The sequence below is a fragment of the Myotis yumanensis genome, unplaced genomic scaffold, assembly GCF_028538775.1.
Source record: "Myotis yumanensis isolate MYYU_CA2020_CCGP unplaced genomic scaffold, mMyoYum1.0.hap1 SCAF_8, whole genome shotgun sequence".
Classification (NCBI taxonomy): domain Eukaryota; kingdom Metazoa; phylum Chordata; class Mammalia; order Chiroptera; family Vespertilionidae; genus Myotis; species Myotis yumanensis.
Genome location: NW_027223759.1, coordinates 57,496,445 through 57,517,309, shown reverse-complemented (window position 1 = coordinate 57,517,309; position 20,865 = coordinate 57,496,445). Strand labels below are relative to the sequence as shown.

Here is a 20,865-nt window from a genome sequence, read left to right as displayed (position 1 = left end):
TTTTTTTTTCTTTCTTCTTCTAATTCCAAGATGATAGGAGAATGGAGCTGATGAATAGGAGGGTTTATATTAGGAGTGAGGGCCTTGGGTATTTTTAAGCCACTGAACTACCTTAGTGGCAGAAGGGCAGAGTGGAGAGTGTAAAAGTCAGGGCTGCCTGAGGGTTCGCAGGGGGGTGGAAAGAATGGAGTTAGAATAGAAGAGAATGGAGGCAAAGATAGGGTGGGAGTGCAAAGATTCAATGAGGTGCCCCCTAGGCTTTTGACTTTTCATAATAGACCAAGGCACTTTTTGAAAAACTTTTTTAAAAAGCTGAACATTTATTTCATACCTTCTAGGTCATAACTGGAAACATTGGTGTGATAGTGTGGGTTTCTTTTCAACCCCAGTGGTATGGCTGATGTAACCAAGACCTATTTAGGTCTGAGGGTGGGCCCTCTCACGTAACACATCCTGGGCTTGTTCCTTCCGTTACCCACTCCTGAGGTGTGGTGGGCTTTGTGAACCAACGCCAAGGTGGAACCTGAGAACCACTAAGAGCCTTCTCAAAGCCCGGATGTGAAAGTCTTTTCTTTTTTCACCAGACATAGGCCAGGGAGTGGGCTTAAAAGTATGGAAATTAAAGTCTTTTATCTGTGTAAGGAGAGGTATTAAGATCAAGGAATTGAGAGAGTCCAGTGATTGATGTGTTATTCCTGAGCAACATAACAGAGGACAACAGCATGATCTTTAATGCAGTTTTTTGCAGGCTGCCTGTATCTAACACTGCTTCTTAAAAACTAAGTGACTATGGGAAAAAATTATTAAATTCTCTCAGCCTCATCCCCCTCACCCTCTCCGCACTGTAAAATGAGGAGAGGAATGGTACAGTAATTCTTTGCTAGGTTCTGTGACTTGTAGTGAAATGATGTATAAGAAAACCAATGTTACCATAGGCAAATTGATATAAATAAGAGTTAAATTCCTATGAATGGACCTTGGGAGTTTCAGGCTAAGTGAAATAAGTCATATGGAAAAGAACAAGAATCATATATGGGATATAAAACAGAAAGCAACAAATGAACAAAACAAACAAACTCATAGATATATAGACAACAGCATGAAGGTTACCAGAGGGAATGAGGGGTGGGGGGAGGAGGAAGAGGGAAGGGGGTCAAATATATAGTGATGAAAGGAGCTAGACTTTGGGAGGTGAGCACACAATGCAATATACAATAACGTATTATAGAATCATACACTTGAAACATGTTATTAATCAATGTCACACCAATAAATTTAATTTTAAAAAAATATATTTTATTGATTTTTTACAGAGAGGAAGGGATAGGGATAGAGAGTTAGAAACATCGATGAGAGAGAAACATGGATCAGCTGCCTCCTGCACACCCCCTACTGGGGATGTGCCCGCAACCAAGGTACATGCCCTTGACAGGAATCGAACCTGGGACCCTTGAGTCCTCAGGCTGATGCTCTATCCACTGAGCCAAGCCGGTCAGGGCAATAAATTTAATTTTTTAACAAAAGAATTAATTTCCTATGGCATCTCATCAATGTCATAACAAAATTGTGTTATTTGGGGACTGCTGTACGTCTCTCATAGGATTGTGGAAGAGCAGTAAAGCCTGGGAGAGTTTCTGGAACATAGTAAGCTTTCAAAAACCATTAGATACAATTAGATTCCCAGGGGACATGAATATGAAGTGTGCTTGTAGTTGGCAAGAAAGTCATTCTTGTCACTGGATTCTTGCATTCAGGGACACCTTTTTAAGACTTTGAGGTTAGTAGCAACCGGTATGTCTTTCATCTGAGGTGGTTGGAGAATGGCTAGAAAACAGTTATACAAACACCCTCTTGTTTTTTCTTCTTCTTGCTTCCTGATCTGAAGATAAGCCAGTAACAAGGTGGACAATCCCAATTATTGACTTAAACTCTTTTCCGAAAGTTGTAAGTAATAAATTTCATAAAGTTTCCGCTCTCTCTCTTTTTTTAAACTTTGTAGGCTTATATGAGTTATGGCAGATTTGATTTCTTTGTTTCATCAATGTTTCTCTCTCTCTTTTCCTCTCCCTTTCTTTCTCTTTAAAAATCAATGAAAAATTAAAAAAAAAAACTCTTGACATTTTTTTGGTAAATCAGAATTTTCATATATCATTTTAGCTTGAAGTACAATGCAATTCAACTTATTCTTTCCTAAAATCAATGATATAGTAATAGTTGTTAATGACAGGATCTTTCCGCTTTGCAAAACAGTCTCACTTTGTAAGAGACAGCAATTCACATACTTTTAGTGGCTTCCTAAATACTGTAGTTCCTTTTGCTTTGTGTATTACTTAAGGGAACCTGGAAAAAGTCATAGTGACAATGTGTTAGATGGGTTGAAATATAGGCAAGCTTATGCTACCTTTCTTGTTAATATCATCAGAACCTGCGAGGAAAAAAAATTTATGCTAACGAGAGGCAAAGTGATACACGAATTATTAAAATCTATGGGAATTTTGAGGACATTGTTTTAATTTTAGTCTTTCCCCCTCAATACATTATCTGTAAGAGAGTCTAACAAACCAGGGCCTTTTGACTGGTAGTGCCAATGCCTCAAATTTCAAAAGGTTGACAAACAACAACAAATAGGATGATCATATCTAATCAAAGAAAGACATACTTTGCAGTTTATTTTAGTGGATAGTTAGATGAAAAGATGTGGAGCTTCCTGAATGTTTCTTTTATACAAGTGCGGCTGGGTTTTGGTGAACTTGTTATTATGTACAGGCTATGAAAGTTTTTAGAACTCTAGTTTCTTCATAAGGTGAGGATGATGCCATTTACTCCCAGGCTCTTTCCCCTGCCAAGCAGTAAGTCAGTCAGTATATAGAAGCCAATGATCACAGTACCTGACACATAGCAGGTCTTTTGTACCTATTGTACTTATTTCCCTTTCTGTGATAGAGGATATGGATATTTGGAACAGACCTAGCCTTGTTAGGCATAATAAAAAAGCTATGACACCAGATTTCTTTAAATAGCTGAGCACTTGGTTGATATTATATTGCTTATATTAACTGCTGGACAGAGAAACTGGTAGACGTCAGAGAAACTTGAAGTCCAGATGACTAATGATAGAAGAGAAACCAAAATCCTGAGCATGACACCAAATGATGGTGAGGATGTGGAGCAATAGGAAGTCTCGTTTATTGCTGGTGAGGATGTAAAATGTTCGGTGGTTTCTTACAAAACTGCAAATACATTCTTACCACATGATTCAGCAATATCACATTCATTGATATTTACTTAAAGGAGCTGAAAATTTATGTCCACACAAAAACCTGCACATGGATGTTTACAGCAGCTTTATTTACAATTGCCAAAACTTGGAAGCAACCAAGAGGTCCTTCACTAGGTGAATGGAAAAATAAACTGTGGTACATCCAGCCAGTGGAATATTATTCAGTGCTAGAAAGAAATGTTATCAAGCCATGAAAAGACATGGAGGAACTTGAAATGCATATTACTAACTGAAAAACGTCATTATGAAGAAGCTACATACTATATGGTTATAACTATATGATGTCTGGAGAAGGCAAAACTCTGGAGACTGGGAAAAAACCCCCAAAACCAGTGGTTGCCAGGGGTGTGAGGCGACAGATGACCAAGCAGAGCACAGAGGAGTTTTAGGGCAGGGAAACTGCTCTGTGTGATATCATAATGATGAATATGTGTTATTACATATTTGTCCAAACCCACAGAATGTACACCACCAAGAGTGAACCCTTAAGGAAACTACGGACTTTGGGTGATCATGATGTGTCAATGTAGGTTCATCCTTGGTAAAAATGTGCCATTCTGCTATGCATATGTGGGGGGTAAGAGTTATATTGGAAATCCTTTGATTTTTTACCTCTCAATTTTATTGTAAACCTAAAACTGCTCTAAAAAAAAAATAAAGCCTTTAAAAATATACTTAAAATCTTAAACATGTCTCTGGAACATGTCAATTAAGAAAATAAAAATCATAAAAATTCACTTCATTACTTTTCAGTAGTATCTTGATTGAATATAACTATATACATATCTATATATATACGTGTATATATATATGTCTGTATATATATACACACACATATATATTTAACACATTTAATATCTTTTAAAAAAATCCTCACCCAAGGATATTTTTCAATTGATTTTTAGGGAGAGTGGAAGAGAGAAGGAAGGACTGAGAGAACCATCGATGTGAGAGAAACACATCGATTGGTTGCCTCCCACAGGGGCTGGGGCTGCAACCAAGGTTTGTGCCCTTAAGTGGATTCGAACCCGGGGCCCTTTGGTCTGCAGGCCAACGCTCTATCCACTGAGCCAGACTGGCTAGGGCAACACATTTAATAACTTTAAGAATTTAACCTCAGTTGTAAATATTTTCTGGTTCCTAAGCTAAAGCATATCTGTGGGTTTGAGATGAGTATAACTTTTCTTGAGCACTGATGTAGCTGAAATTATGTGACACATTTGCTTACCAGATTGCTTTTAACTTCGTGAGTCAATTCAGGCTAGCAGACTTGTTTGTTCTCTCTGAGTAAATAATCTTCCATCTCCAGAGGCATTTTTCATAGTTTCATAAACAGCCTTTCTCTGAAAAAAACAAAAAAAAACAAAACAACACACAAAACTTACAAAGTACTGTAATAGCAGCTGTTCTTAGACGGTCTTCATTTTTTGTTGATTTTAATATTTAGGTGGAAACTACATTGTTAGATACCATGTGAGGAATGTATGTTTAGGAGAAGAAAGGACTGGAGATTGAATGATAGGGGTCTCGGTGCTCCTTGCCTGCTTACAGTGCTGTCAGCATCACTTCTGTGGAATATGAAGGAAGAAACATCTCTGCACCATGGTTCGGAGGGGCTTGCATATAATGATCTATCTGTCCATTTGGAGCTTCTCTATGGATTTATTTTCCTGTAAATGATGGGGCCCCATCTGTCCCAGGAAGATTCTGACAATGTACAGACTACATACAAAGTAGGCAAGTTGTGCATCTTGCGTTTGAATGCTACACATATCTCATGTTTGGTGTATTTAGTGGAGTAAGCTATTTGGTGTAATAAACAATGCCCAAATCTCATTACAGTGAAGATTTATTTCTTGTCACATTACAGTCCAGGGTGGATAGGTTGGGGGCTTGTTTCTTGAAATTATTCAGGAACCTCTGTCCCTTTATTCTAGTGGCTGTTACACATTATATGGCTTTTTTTCAAAAAAATACTTTTATTGATTTCAGAGAGGAAGGAAGAGGGAGAGACAGATAGAAACATCAATGATGAGAAAGAATCATTAATTGGCTGCCTCCTGCATGCCCCCTAAGGGGATTGAGCCCTTGACTGGAATCAAACCCAGGACCCTTCGGTCCACAGGCCAACGCTCTATCCACTGAGCCAAACCGGCTAGAGCCATTATGGGGCTTTTTGACCTACTGGATCGTTTTTAGCCAGTCGTAAGGGAAGGTGGAGAATGTGATCCAGTAGTGTTCTCTGGAAGAAGAGAAAAGGTTTGGTTACACACCCATCCCGCCATTACATCTGTGTCCTGACTAGTTTTTGATGTTATTGACTAATGAGCTATATTTCTTTTGATCAGAATTTTATTGTAAGTTTATGCCAAAGATTCTATCATTCATTTACTTCACTTGCTTAGAGAACCCTGTGCATAGATTCCTGGAAGGACTGTTTTTTTTTTTTTCTCCTAGAAACACAACTAAATATATTGAGGCTGTGTCTGATATCTAAAGCTTGATGAAGATTCTGAATGCACTGTATTTTCGATAAGGCCAGTTGAAACTATTCTTAACTACTCTATATGGTTCACTGTTTCTTCAGAGGCATGTTTCATCAAAGCACTAAAATTATGCAGACAGAGTTGGAAATGTTCTTTGAAGAGCATCCTATCATCTTCCTTATAATTTTGGTTTTTATTTAACACTTAGCTCCCAAAGTGGGGCCATGGCAATATCTTTGAGCTCTAACTCATGCCAGGCTTTCAAGGAGTTTGTGATGCTATTTTACTGCTGGCATACAAAATCAGCGAGGTTAACTGTACTGCTATAGGTCACACAGTGAGTCAACGGCTGAGCTATGATTAGCGTTGACAGCTGGTGAGCTTCTAGGCTGTCGCAAACTGAGCAACACTGACATTCATTTTGATTTGACTTTGCATTTCATTTTCAACTATTTATTCATTTTAAGGTCTCTTTAAGAAACTTTTTGGGGATATTGCGGGACTGGGGAAACTTTCCATAAATGCTTTTGGGGAGAGTCCTTTAGCTTTTCCCTCCCCATCTTCCTGCTTAATAGTTAAGTTGTGTTGCCCTAACCAGTTTGGCTCAGTGGATAGAGCATCGGCCTGCGGACTCAAGGGTCCCGGGTTCGATTGCGGTCAAGGGCATGTACATTGGTTGCGGGCACATCCCCAGTGGGGAGTGTGCAGGAGGCAGCTGATCTATGTTTCTCTCTCTCTCATCGATGTTTCTAACTCTCTATCCCTCTCCCGTCCTCTCTGTAAAAAATCAATAAAATATATTAAAAAAATAGTTAAGTTGTGTTTATGTTAGGCAAGTTTCCTCTAGGTAGAGTTTTGCAAATTAATAAGAAAATAGATGCTTTAAGATAATTTAGGCAACATTAATTTTACTTGCTTATTTTGAAATTTGTGATTTTTCAACAATGAAGTTTTGAGATCTAATGATAAGCTTGTGAGTAAAAACTGGAGAAGTTATAAATATGTGTATATTCGATGAAATAATTTACAGGGAAATGGAAAGTGTGCATCACAAATTTGCCCCAAAATGGTTTTGAACATAAAGTTAAAAAGTAGCCAGTGGTCATCTGGATTGCTTGGTCATTTGATTCATTGGGTCAGCATCTTTAAAAAATATATATTTTTATTAATTTCAGAGAGAGAGAGATAGAAACATCAGTGATAAGAGAGAATCATTGATTGGCTGCCTCCTGCATGCCCCACACTGGGGATTGAGTCCATATCCCAGGCATGTGCCTGACTGGGAATTGAACGGTGACCTCCTGGTTCATAGGTCGACATTCAACCACTGAGCCATGCCTGCTAGGCTGGGTCAACATCTTATTCACCTGGGAGGGATGGGGGAAGAGTAAGCCTTCTTTTAGTTCTGTATCCACTTCCAGGTATATACATTGGGGAAGGTTTTAAGGAAAAGTGCTGTTTCTTGGAACCTGGTTGTCATCTTCATTGCCCAGGATGCCTGGCTACAAGTCCATGGGTCTTCTGATTACACTGCCATCAATACTTTCCTGCATTGCTGGTGTCAGAGAAGCTGGTGGGTCTTGGGGTCCAGGTAACCCAAACATATAGGCAAAGATAACCTAGCAGAGGTGAGGACATGTGATTTAGAGTCAAACCTGGGATCAAAATGTGATTCCAGTGACTCAGTGACTTTCCTAAGGAATCACAAAACCCAGTTTCCTCTCTGGTCAAAGGATGCCTCCCTTCTGTGGTAGCCAGGACACCTTAAAGGAGCTAGCATGTTAGAGTGTGTGGTCCAACAACAGCGAGGCAGTGACAACTCTCATCGCTTCCCTCTCTGCCTCTCGGATCTCAGGCTTCCTTTCCAGATCTTCTAATCCTCAGCACCTTATGGGAATTGAAGAACAATGTCAAGTTTAGACACCTCCAAACACATATTCTATGTTTTAAAAATGTTTATTTGAAAACCAATGAAACATATTTCTTAAACCTCAGCTTATGTAGTCTATTATGATGTGAGCTTATTTGAAGGTGGACAGAGCCAAAGGGTTTCCAGCTATATGAGCTTTTATAATGATGTAGTACAATTGCTATTAAAGTTTCTCTGTGACTTCTCAAAGGAATCCCAGCCACTTAACAGTTGTATAGCACCTTCAAGGTGAGCTAGAACTCCATTCTCAGCCACCCTGGAAGGATGGACTTGACTTGTTTTCCCTTGTCTGGTCCCCAATGGAGATAACAGTCTACCCATTTGCAACCGTTCTTACAGGGTAATCATGACTCCATCACCAAGTATGTTTACACTGAGAAATGTTGCTTACTGTCATGTAGTTACAGGAAAACCATCAGTTTAGGATCACAAAGTGACTAAGGAGGTGAAGGCCATGAAAACATCGTAAGGTTCACTGTTAGGAGGTGCTTGTTGTATTTTACTTTCCAGTAATATACAGATATAGTCAGCCTGTTTCAGTGACAACAAAACACGAAGCAATTTCCCTCAAATTTAATGGTTCCATTATCAATGTGTGATTGAATCACATAATATGGGAGAGAATGATAGTTGCAGCATGAAGTGATTTGCATGAAACCCTACTTTATACTCCAATTATTACTCTACATGATTACAGGACAGCCTGGTTGTTAATTGCCTGTGGTCTTTAAATATGCACTTCTTTCAGAAATAGACACTAATTATTAGATCTTGTTTTCGGTCTCACCCGAAGTTGCAAGTGTCTAGGCTTTTTTTTTTTTTTTTTTTAATTTGCAAGGCTAATGGTGCACAGGCACAGTGAAACAGGTCTCATTCTGACTCCCATTCTGTTCTCTGGGATGTAAACTCTCAAAGCTTGGCTTTCAATTCCATGTCGGTGTTCAGCGTGCCAGTCTGTCTCTTGACAAAAGCTGTATGCTTTCTATCAGAACGCTGGAAGAATTTTATCTTTTTCAAATGTATATAAAAATCTGCTTACACATTAATAAAACAGCTACTTCCTCATAGTCCATAATAATTAAATACAGTCAGAAATAACAACATGAAAATAATATTCTATATTAGATCTTGTAATTCTTCTAAGATAAGAATTTTTTTGTTGGGGAGCTGTAGTTGGAACTGTGCTAAGCAAAAGGCAGTTTGCTTTGTGTGTGTCTCCTTTCTTCTGGCATCAATGGCTGAATTAGGAAATAGATTCTGAATCTGGTAGGACTGGGCCTGTCTTAGGTCAGGGTTGGCAAACTGCTGGTCCCGTAAGGGCCAGACTGGTCCCATGAAGCCAGTGAATGGGAATGCTGGGCTAACAAGAGCACAGGTCCTGCCTAAGGAGAACTGCTGTTCCCTTTCAGCAGATTGATCTCAGATGGACATTTTCTATTTTTTACGTGGAGCACAGCAGCTTTTAAATATTGGAAGTGTAGCTCATGCTTTTGAGAAAGTATTGTGCTGACTAATTCGCTAGTATGACTTCTGGCACATGCTATTGAATACGACTTCCTTCCCTGTTATTGTCACCCAGCTAATGTATTAGTCTATCTTGACCCGATTCAGCTGTAATTTCCAGGAAACTTTCTTAGGTTTGGACTAGGGGTGCCACTTGTTGCTCTGGTAGCCTCTTCTCTGTCTTAAATCCAGCCGTTCAGCGATATCATAATTTCCTTTTTATCTTTTTGTTTTGTCCTCCAATGTGTAGATTCCTTGAGGGCCTGCAGTACATATTGATTGAGTGACAGTGGGTGAGATGTCTTCTCAGGACACAGGAGAGAGATTGGTCTCTCAGGTGGTTTAGAATGGGTGGCCTGTCCAAGGCTTCTCCCAGAATCTCTGCATCAGTCCTGCAATGGAGCCTGCCTCCCAGACTCCCATTTACTCAAACTGCCTTGGAAAGAAGGAGGGTGAGAAGAGGGCTGGAGAGATTTGGAGCACAAAGGCCTCTATTCTCAGAGCACGCTGTGACTTGCCACTGCTGTTTCCTTCCTGCTGCTTCTCTTCTTTATTTCCCCTCCATCAACATATTCTCGGGAAGGTAGAGTGCAGATGTGTTTTTGTGACTCAAAGCCATATGAAGCCAAAATGAGTCTTTCTCTTGTCATAATTAGAAGTAGGGCCTTAGGCTGTTTACAGACTCTAAAATAAACGTGGTGCTTAGCTTCTCAGTTGCAACACTTTCCAGCTTTTATGAAAAAAGTAAACAAAAATAAAATCTTATTTTAAATGTAGTGGCAGAAATTAAATAAATTATCCTCAATAGGACTGTATAGTTAAAAAAAAATTGTTTTGGGAGGACTGTTCAGCAAAACCTTCACAACAAAACCATACCAAAAAAACCCAAAAAACTTTCCGCATTTGGCAACTGGTGATAACTCATCCTATTATAACTATTTAGTCTGTTTTCTTATTTTTTCCTTCAGATTATATGTAGAGTCGGTATGGTATAGCAATATAAAACTTAGTATCCATTGCCAGGCTGTGGGTTCAATTCCCAGCTCTACCGTATAGAGTGCTTAACTTCTCTGTTACTTCTGTAAAATGGAGACCATAGCAGTGCCGATCTTTTAGGGTTATTGTGAGGATTAAATGAGTAGGAAAAAAAATCTTTATAATAGCACCTGATACAGAATGACTATAGTATATGTATTTACCTATTTTTTTTTTTTTAGTAAAGTTTATTAATGTATAATTTGAGGTGCAATTTTTATGCAGTAAAATTCACCCTTTATAATATACTCTTCTGGGAGTTTTGACAAGTACATAAACCATATAACCACCATCACAATCAAGATATAGAACATTTCTATCATCTTTAAAAGTTCTCTCTTATCCTCTTTGTAGTCAATCTTCCCTGCCCCTAACCCCCAAATCCTGGCATTCACTGGTGATCTGTTTTCTGACCCTATACACTTTTGCTTTACAGAACAGCATGTAAGTGGAATCATATCATATATACTCTTCTGAGTCTAGCTTCTTTTGCTTGGCACAGGGATTGGCAAACTTTTCAGTAAAGAGCTAGGTGGTAAATGTTTTAGGCTTGCAGGCCATATAGTCTCTGTTGATACTCATTCTGCTATTGCAGTAATGGCTGATACATGAATGATGGTGTGTGGTTGTGTTTGAATAAAAGTTTATTTATTAAAACAGGTGGTAGTTGCCCTGGCCAATGTCTCAGTTCCTTGAGCATCGTTCCATGAGCCAAAAGGTTGCAGGTTTGATTCCCAGTCAGGGCACATACCCAGGTTGTGGATTAGGCTTTTGATCAGAGTGTGTATGGGAGGCAACGGATTGATGTTTCTCACACTGATGTTTCTCTCTCTTCCCCTCTCGCTTCTTCTCTCTCTAAAATCAGTAAAAACACACACACACAAAACAAACAAACCCAAAACAAAAAATACAGGTGGCAGCCAGATTTGGGTGGAAAACCATAATTTGGTGATATGACTTAGCATAATGAATATGAGATTTATTCATATCATGTATCTATCAGTAGTTTGTTCTTTAGATTGTTGGTTATTACTCCATTGCATAGATATATGACAGTTTGTTTAGTCAGGTGAGTATGTTTGAGATTTTCCTGATTTTTGGCAATTATAAATAAAGCCACTGTAAACATGTTCCTACAGGTTTTTGTATTAATGTAGGTTTTCATTTCTGTTGAGTAATTATCTAGGAGAATTGCTAGGTTATATGGTACGTGTATGTTTCCCTTTATAGTATCCAAAACTCCCAAACTGTTTTCCAAAATAGCTGTATCACGTTGTGTTTCTTCCAGCAATGTAAGAGGGTTCCAACTGTGTTGTATCCTCACCAGCACTGGTATTGTCTACTCTAAAACACTGTGAAGAACCTTGGAAACTAGAGTAAAGATATTTACCTTTAACTTAAATTAAGTTGGAAACTCTTGAAAGGTTTTACACTTGGAAACAATGTTAGTTGGGTTTAAAAATTATTACCTTAACTGCAGTGTAGATAATGACTTGGAAGGAGATACAGCAAATGTATGAAGACCTGAAGGAAGATATCATATTAGTATAGGCCCCTATACTATAGGGGAAAGGGAAGACACCTTGACTGGAAAGATGGCAGTGAAGATTAAGTGATTAGATGTGAGAATTTTTTTAGGAGGTGGAGTTGGTAGAACTCAGTGATTAATCAGATATGGGACTTGAGAGAGTGGTACACCCAACTACATGTATAATGGTATCTTCATGAGATGAGGAACATTGACAGGGAAAAAATATATGGGGAGATAAAGTCATCAGTTCAATTTTGAAAAATATGCGAGATGTCTAAATGCAGGTACCAAGTAGGTAGTTTGATATCTGGCTCTGAAATAGGGGAACAAAATTGGAAGTCAGTAGTGTGGTCTAAAAGATATCGGGCAATATGGAGGTTGAAGAGATTCTCTAAAGAGAGTTTTTAGTGATCTGAGAATAGTGACGGGGGCAGATCCAAGAGGAACCTCGGTGTTCAATAATAGGTAGAGGGATGTCCAAAGGAAAGTAGGAGAGAGAGAGAGAGAGAGAGAGAGAGAGAGAGAGAATTTCAACTCATAAGATTGTCTCCCAGATGCCAAGGTGAGTGAACAGTTATGTGTGTGCTGAGATGACAAGTAAATCAGGGATAGAATGTGCTCATAAAATTTACTAGTAGAACTATAGTGGACATTAGCCAGTTTTGCTGGTAATTGTGGTGGTGCTCGTATGTATGTGAAAATCGATATTAGAATGAATTGAGGAGTGGGTAGGATGTGAGGCAGTATAAAAAGCAAGGGCATGCAGGGCTTTTAAGAACTTTTAGATTGATTATTAGAAAAGTGTGTTAAAAGATGTTTTTGATTGTTAAGATGAGACAAATTAGAGCATGCCGGTGAGTAGGATGAGCAGGGGATGACGACAGAAAAATCAGTGTAGTCAATGGAATGACATACCCACAAGGCATGAGAGATACCCATCAATCAGATCTAGTAATCTTGCAGAAGTTCAGTTGAGTTTAATATTCATAGTTATCAACCTGTGAACAGAGAAAAATATGGGGCTTTTAGCATTACCAAATTCTAATGAAGTATATCAAGATATATTGCATTAGAACTTGAATTTATTTTTCAAGTATTTCTTTTTTTTCTCAAGTATTTCTAGAAAACTTACCAAACAGAAAATGTCAGGAAAATTCTTTTGCTGTGTGAAAACGCACTGACAGTTTAGTCACTTGTCAGTCTCATGGCCCATTTGAAATCCTCAAATGAAAGACTCCCTCATCGGAATGGCCATAGCTCAGTGCTGTGTGTGTGTGTGTGTGTGTGTGTGTGTGTGTGTGTAAATTATTTTTTCTCATTAAATGATGGAAGGTATAGACCATGACTAAAAGTTATTTTAGTCTCCACAGCACCTATCAGTTACATTTATTTAGTTTGTTGCCTTAAATGTATGTAAATGTGAACACAGGGAAATGGTTTTTAGCAGGTAATTAGGATAAGTTATATACTAGTAAAGGAGAATATGATTTTGTGGCTTGGCATCAGAATTAATAGCTTGAAAATTATGGTACCTGATTATAAGCTTTTGTTTTTATGATTCTTAGTAAAATATGTTTTGAAAGTTCCCTTTTATATACTACTAAGGAATCAAACAACAATTCTTTGTTGGTGGTGCTTTATAGTTGACCAATTACTTTCATGTTACTGTACATTCAGGTGGAGGGTAACTCAGAGAGGAAGAGAGAGAGACATCACAGGACATTATCCCATTCTACAGGGGAAGAAACCAAGGTCCAGAAAGTTCATGGGTCAAAAGTCACATTACTAGTAAACAAGAGTGCTAAGATCTAAAGTAGGACCTGCTGACCCAACTCTAGATTTCTTTCAGCATACTCTATGGCATCTAGATTTATTTTTATAGAAATCCAATTGGCCTGATTATAATTAAATATGACCACAAGGAGGAGTTTGGTTTACTCTATTTAAATGAACAAAAATCACTTAGAACAATCTCTTGGTCAGCCATAGATCACCTTTTTCTTGAGCAAGCTGTGGCTTGTGGTTTTGGGAAAACACAGCATTATGGCTTGTCCAGATGCTGTGATTTAAAGAAAAGAATACAGAAGCGATATATATCTGTGGGTAATGATCTCTCAGAGCCACGCTAGCCAGCACTGTTCATTATAGTGAATGAACTTCATGTTAGCATTTTGGGGAAAAAAACAGATACCTATTTTTCTAGGCCTTTGACTCTGACTTCTGACAGCTATTTTTTTTTTTTTTTTAAAGGCCAGCATTATTTTGGATTTAGGATGATAAGTTACATTCTAATGAGAGAAGGTCATTATTCTTTAGGGAGACTACGGCTGGATTTAATTATATTATTGTTAGAACTTTCAAAAATCAAAACAGTGTATATTAAATGTATAGAATTTGTAATTTTATAGTAAAACACTTAATGGGCAAAGCTCTGACTACAATCTTTGAAAAATATCATTCCCGTTGGCCTTAGCTGATGATTTAAACTTGTGTTAAACAGATTCTTTTTAAACTTATAGACCCTCAAACTCTAGAATATATTTTCATCAGGGGAATTAAGGAATGAAGAGCACATACTTTTAAGAAATTGTAGAAAGTCATAAAGTGCTTTTTAAAACCTCCTCCTCTCAAAACTTGTTAATGTTATTTGAACGAATTGCTGCTACCGGATAAAAACATATCCTTATGTTCCCTTTATATTGTCTTAGACAAGGTGTTTGGGAATTGCTGTACGGTGTGGGGAATAATTAAACTTGTCTGTATATGAAACCAAATCAAGCAGTTGAGAGGTGGAATCTGAAACCAAGTGTTCCATGGCTCAGTAGTTGTGACTCATGGGGAAAACACACACCTAGATTTTAAGGACTTTTTTCTTCCCAAGACAGTTGGTGGTATAGCTCCATGTGGCCTGTGGACTGAGGTCTAGCTCTGGTATTCCTTATCTCCTTGCAACTCTCTTTTAGCATGTTGTAAAATTTATTAAGTGAGCATTCCAGACGAACAACTGAAAATGGTCTCCTTTTACATCAGATGACCCTGGCCTATGTTAAAGCAGCTGAGAACGTTTCGGAACCAGTGAACAAGGATCCTCCTTCCCGAGAAGCTCAGATACTGACTTTGAGAAACACACCTGAATTCGATGTCCTTGTCATTGGAGGAGGAGCAACAGGGTGTGGCTGTGCGCTAGATGCTGTCACCAGAGGTAAGTCTGGTGTGGACGGACGTGACACAGATAAAGAAAGTTTCCACCTCTCTTCCCCAGTACACACACAGTCGGCCTCTATGCTGGCAGTCACGTTTCGGTTGCATTTACTAATTTACCATCCTTTGTGAAGCACCTTCGGATATTTTTTTGATGTAGGCAGTTGCACAGTTTTAAGATTAAATAGTACTGTTTTACACTAAAATGAATTTAAAAAGGAAAGTTTGTATTCCTGTGATTTTATGAGCTGATGTTCTTATAAATTTTTTAATACATAGTAAAGTAAATACATCTCTATGAAATCCTCCTATATAATAAAAGGCTAATATGCAAATCGACCGAACAGCAGAACGACCCGTCGCTATGACGCACACTGATCGTAAGGGGGCAGACACTCAACACAGGAGCTGTCCCCTGGTGGTCAGTGTGCTCCCACAGGGGGAGCACCGCTCAGCCACAAGCTGGGATCATGGCTGGCAAGTGATGGTGGTGGGAGCCTCCATGGCAGTGCTAAGGATGTCCAACTGCTGTCTTAGGCCCGTTCCCCACATCCCCCGAGGGCTCCTGGACTGTGAGAGGGCACAGGCCTGGCTGAGGGGATCCCCCGCCTCCGAGTGCACGAATTTCGTCCACTGGGCCTCTAGTAAGAAATATTTGTATATGATCTGAAATCACATTTATGTCAGTTAAGAGTAGAAAAGATTTATTAAAGTGAATTATTCTATTAAAATAACTCTTTTTGTTCCTGTATCTTTTAAAATAATTTCTTCTAGTGAAATATGGACTGCAGTTTGGGAAACTCCAGTGTATGTGAATAAACTGTTGCTAATCTATTCTCTCTCAGTCACTCTATTAGTTAACATTAGGAAAGACATTAGAAAAGTTCATTAAAAATGGAAACATGACCTTAGCCAGTTTGACTCAGTGGATAGAGCTTCGGCCTGAGGACTGAAGGGTCCCAGGTTTGATTCCGGCCAAGGGCATGTGCCCAAGTTGCAGGCTTGATCCCCACTAGGGGGCGTGAAGAAGGTAGCCAATCAGTGATTCTCTCTCATCATTGATGTTTTTATCTTTCCCTCTCCCTTTTTCTCTGAAATCAATTAAAAAAAAAAAATGGAAACATGACATGGAAAGAAAGGCATTTTGTTATATGGAACACCAATGCTGTTACTTAAGATATATTTAATAGAATAATTTCTTTCCTCTGGTTATTAATGTGGAGTCACTCTCTCTCTCTCTCACACACACACATACTTGGGGCAAATTAGTTAATTTCTCTCAGGTTCCTCAGCTTTCAAGTAAGGAAAAATACCTTCTGTCGATGATGTTGAGAGGATTAAATGTGTAGTCATGAAAATGACTTGAAAACAGTGCACTCGGGGGCGGGGGGTCTCCTCAGCCCGGCCTGTGCCCTCTCGCAGTCTTTACATATATACAATACACATTATTTTTGATGTGAGCCAAGTACTAAATCAGCTATGAGAATACAGAATAAGAAGATGTGGCCTTGCCCTCAAGAAGCTTATAATCTATTAATATTTGCTGAACAAATGCTTTTTTTCCTTTGAGCAGTGAAGGACAGTCAGTAGTGATCAGGACATTAACCAGTTAATGAATAGGTCAGCGGTTCTCAACCTGTGGGTCGCGACCCCTTTGGCCGTCAAACGACCCTTTCACAGGGGTCGCCTAAGACCATCCTGCATATCAGAGATTTACATTATGATTCAGAACAGTAGCAACGAAAATAATTCTATGGTTGGGTCACAACATGAGGAACTGTATTTAAAGGGCCAGAGGTTGAGAACCACTGGAATAGGTGATTGTGGATAGTGATAATTCTGGAGAGATAAGGGTTTCCAGAGTCTGAATCTTGACCAGACTTTTAATTTTTACAGTTAGTAACAGCCAAGAAAGTGCTGTACTTTTAATATCTCTTGGTATATTGACTGCTGTTTTTTTTTTCAATAATTGACTGAATGTGTTTTTGATATATGTGGAATTGTGATTTATAAAGGGGATGGATGAACCTTAGTTTGTATTTCTTTTTTTTTATGCTGGTAGCTCTCTGGGGGTAGCCTTTATAATTAAAATGTATAGAGATGTTGAACTTAATCTATATTTATCCTTTTACTACCATTCCTGATCATATCAGTGGCCCTCTGAAGTGTGAAATAGTCATGGGCATTTGGTTAATGAATTGTGCATTGTTGCTGTTCATTCATGGAATTTGCTCTTTTATTATATTTGATGCTTCACTTAACAACAAATTTTGCTTTCTCTGCGTTTGATATGTTTTTACCAAATTATTCCTGATTGTATCCATTAATCTTTAGTCACATTTGACAAAAATAAATTACTGTGATCTTTTAAAGTTACCAGTAATAATTAGATTTTTCAGGACATCAAAGTTTTGGGGGAACACTAGATATCTAAGGGCTTGTATAAAAACGTTTGCACAAGCTTTTTGATAAAATACTATGCCCCAGTGCAATTTAGGTAATGGATAAACAAAGAGTACAAGGAAGAGGAAGAAGTTATGAAGTCTTCATAATGAACATTTATTTGCATTCTTACCATCTGCATTTTTTAGGGAATCAATTTTCATTTGGAATATTATGTTATAAATGTATTTGCACAGTCCTCACGTTCTCCTACAGGTCTCTAGGGCTCATTAGAAATTGTTTCACTGTTTGACACCACTGTGTCCAGTTCCTGGGCAGAGCACAGCCTTGAAGCCCAATTGTGCGCACTTTGTCCCCAAAGAGAGCTGGAATGAGGGGAAACTGACAAATATATTCACACTCCCAGCATTCTTCAAGTTGTTTTTATTCAGTTGTTCATGTTCTTTTATGTGACTTTACTTATGTATCAGAAATCACCTAGTACGGTTTTGGTTTAAAACCTGATTTATAAATGTAACCTATTCAAATTCCAGAGAAGACTGCTTTTTGCTGGAGGAAAACATTAATTATCGGTCGCTTGTTTAAAAATGTATGTATAACTTTTAGTTTATAAGTGGGTCTAGCTAGCAATTCTGGAATTCTCACTACAGTTTCTTCAAGTTTAAGGCAGAACAGCACAGTGATTAAGGGTTCAGGTTGTAAACTTAGAATGAATTGGGATAAAATTTTGGTTTCATCCTTTACTAGCACCATGACTTTCCACAGGTGTCTTTTTAAAAAATTTTTTTTGTAATTGATTTTGGAGAGGAAGGGTCAGAGAAAGAGAGAGAATCATCAATGATAAGAGAGAATTATTGATCGGCTGCCTCCTGCATGCCCCAGGCTGGGGATTGAGCCCGCAATCCTGGGCATGTGCCCTGACCTGGAATCGAACCGTGACCTCCTGGTTCATAGGTCCATGCTCAAATCTATGAGCCATGCCTGCTGGTCTCCTAACTGTACAGAGAACTCAGGTTTCTCAGACACAAATGAAGAAATGTGATAACACTCTTTTGCATAAGTAAAGGTTTACGAAAAGCAGGAGGTGTGTGCAGTGCAGACAAAAGCAGGAAAGGGAGAGCCTTGGAAAATAGTGCATACTGGTTTCTACCCCTTTCCCCACTTCTACCTTCTCCCACCATGGGAGAAGAGAAATTCCTATTTCAGGACAGTAGAATTGCAGCAGGTGAAAGTTTTCTGGACACTGCTAATTAGACTAGATTGCAAGTTTCTACTAAAGTTAGTGTGCAGATTTAATGTAATTTTAATTAATACAGTGATTTTCTTTGGCGGGAGTAGAGAAACTTGTGCTAAAGTTTATCTGGAAAAATAAGCCTATGAGATTTACTAGATTAATTTTGAAAAAGAATAATGATAAAGAAGATAGAGATCGGTCAGATATTAAAGTTCTTCTAAAGCTAGTTTAATTAAAATAATTTTTTTTTAAAGGAATAGAGGGATCAGTGAACAAAAGTAAAATTCTAAAATCAATCTAAATACATATAATTTAGAATATGGTAAAGACAACATTTCAGGTCTGTCATTACTAGTTATTAATAAGTGGTGCTGGAGTATCCACTTCCCCAAACACACACACACACACACACACACACACACACACACACACCAGAAATGTAGCGGTAGCAGAGACCCAGAGCCGAGTAGTCAAGCCCCCACAGCCTCTGTCTTGCTGGGCTCTGGGGTTAGAAACAGTCAAAGGAATCCAAGATTTATTTTATCATAATCCAAGATCACGTTGATCATAATCCATGTGGATCAAGGATTTAACAAAATACTATAAAACTATTATAAGAAAGTATATGCAATTTTTTTTTAAAAATGGAGTAGGAAAGATCCTTTTAAGCAAGACACCAATAAAGCCATTTTTCTTTTGGAAAATCCTGCTAAATTTAATTTCATAAATATAAAACTTTATCTATAGCAGAATTATAACAAACATGTGATAACGGGAAATATTTGTAACATCGAAAAGGGTTTGTGCCATAATTATTTTCAACTTTTCTACATCTATTGCTTTAGTATGTTATGGTACACTGCATATACCTGGATTTTTATTCCAAATAGAGAGAATCTACCTTTTAAAGGTGAATTTGATCCATTTCCCTTTATTTGATTCCACATGCATTTATTTAGTATCTTGTTTTTTACTTTACTTTTTCCTCATCGTTTCCCTCTTTTGTATTAAAACAATGAGTATCACTTTCTGTTTCCAGACCTTCACCTCTATAGATAGAGTTGCTACCACCATCCAGGCCCATCAGAGACTTTCCCAGAACCAAAGTGAGGCTCCTGCTCCTCTGTTGCTCTGGGGCACCCTGCAAACCAGCTGGTGGTACAGGTGCTGCTCTCCGGCTGTCTGTCTTCCTGCCTCCTGGGCACAGCCCAGCTGATAGTGCACAGCCCAGACAGTGGTTAGGAGGAGCCTTTCACAAGAGCCGGAGCCTTTCTTCAATCCTTGCATTCAAGTGCTAATCTGGCATCTTTACCTTTCCTTCCTGGGAGACTTCTATTCCTCTTACCCTTTAGGAACAGAAATCTTGGTTTCCTTTGCCTGTTTCTAACCCCAGAGCCAGCAAGACAGAGGCTGTGGGGGCTTGACCACTCGGCTCTGGGTCTCTGCTACCGCTACGTTTCTGGTCCTTGGAGTGTTTATACATATAATTTTCTTTGTGTTTAGAAGAGTTCAAAGCTGGACTTAACAATGCAATATTGATCAAATTTCTATTTATACCAAAATTTATAATAGCAAAAAATGGGTGCCTGGATTAATAAATTAGGTATATTCAGTTATTGAAAAGCATTTATAAGTACTTACAGGGAAAATGGGTAAACTATATTGTAAGTTGAAAAACAAGTTGTGAAAAACACACACCAAAAAACATGTTATGAAGAGTGAGTTTGTTAATTGTATTTGTGTTTAAAGCTAAGCAGTATACAAGTTGTATACTTTCATAAGCTTGGAAAGTTTCTAGTAAGATACAGGGGGGACTTTTAAATTAACTTTGGTTACCTCTGGGTTTTATAACTAGGAAGCCAGCGATGTATTATTCTCTCTTTGCGTGCTTCCGTATTATTTGGATATTCTTCCTCTCATTGAACATTGGCTGTTTTTATAATAAAACTAGAGGCCCGGTGCACGAAATTCATGTACAGATAGGGTCCGTAGACCTGGCCGGCCATCGGGGCCTTCCTTCCCTCGGCTCTTAGCTGCCGGCCAGGGTCTTCCTTCGTCCATCCCCTGGTGGTTAGCACACATCATAGTGAGGGCTCGAACTCCTGGTTGGTCAAACTCCTGAGGGGACAATTTGTATATTAGCCTCTTATTATATAGGAAAGTAAAAAGTAAAAGCAGCAATAGCAACTCCCTTATTTTCATGAAATTATATTATTACAATTAATGCTATGGCTTAATAAATTTTTGAGCCTGCTGTGTTTT

General features: G+C 38.4%; 1 protein-coding gene across 2 annotated transcripts in view; it reads left to right on the top strand.

Annotated features, from left to right (window-relative positions):
- Window positions 1–20,865, top strand: part of GPD2 (glycerol-3-phosphate dehydrogenase 2) — a 140,618-nt gene that overhangs the window by 46,674 nt on the left and 73,079 nt on the right. For both annotated transcript variants that reach the window (XM_070422955.1, XM_070422954.1), the window contains exon 3: window positions 14,796–14,967. In XM_070422955.1, coding sequence (XP_070279056.1) covers window positions 14,796–14,967 — 172 coding nt within the window. The remainder of the gene's footprint in view (window positions 1–14,795; window positions 14,968–20,865) is intronic.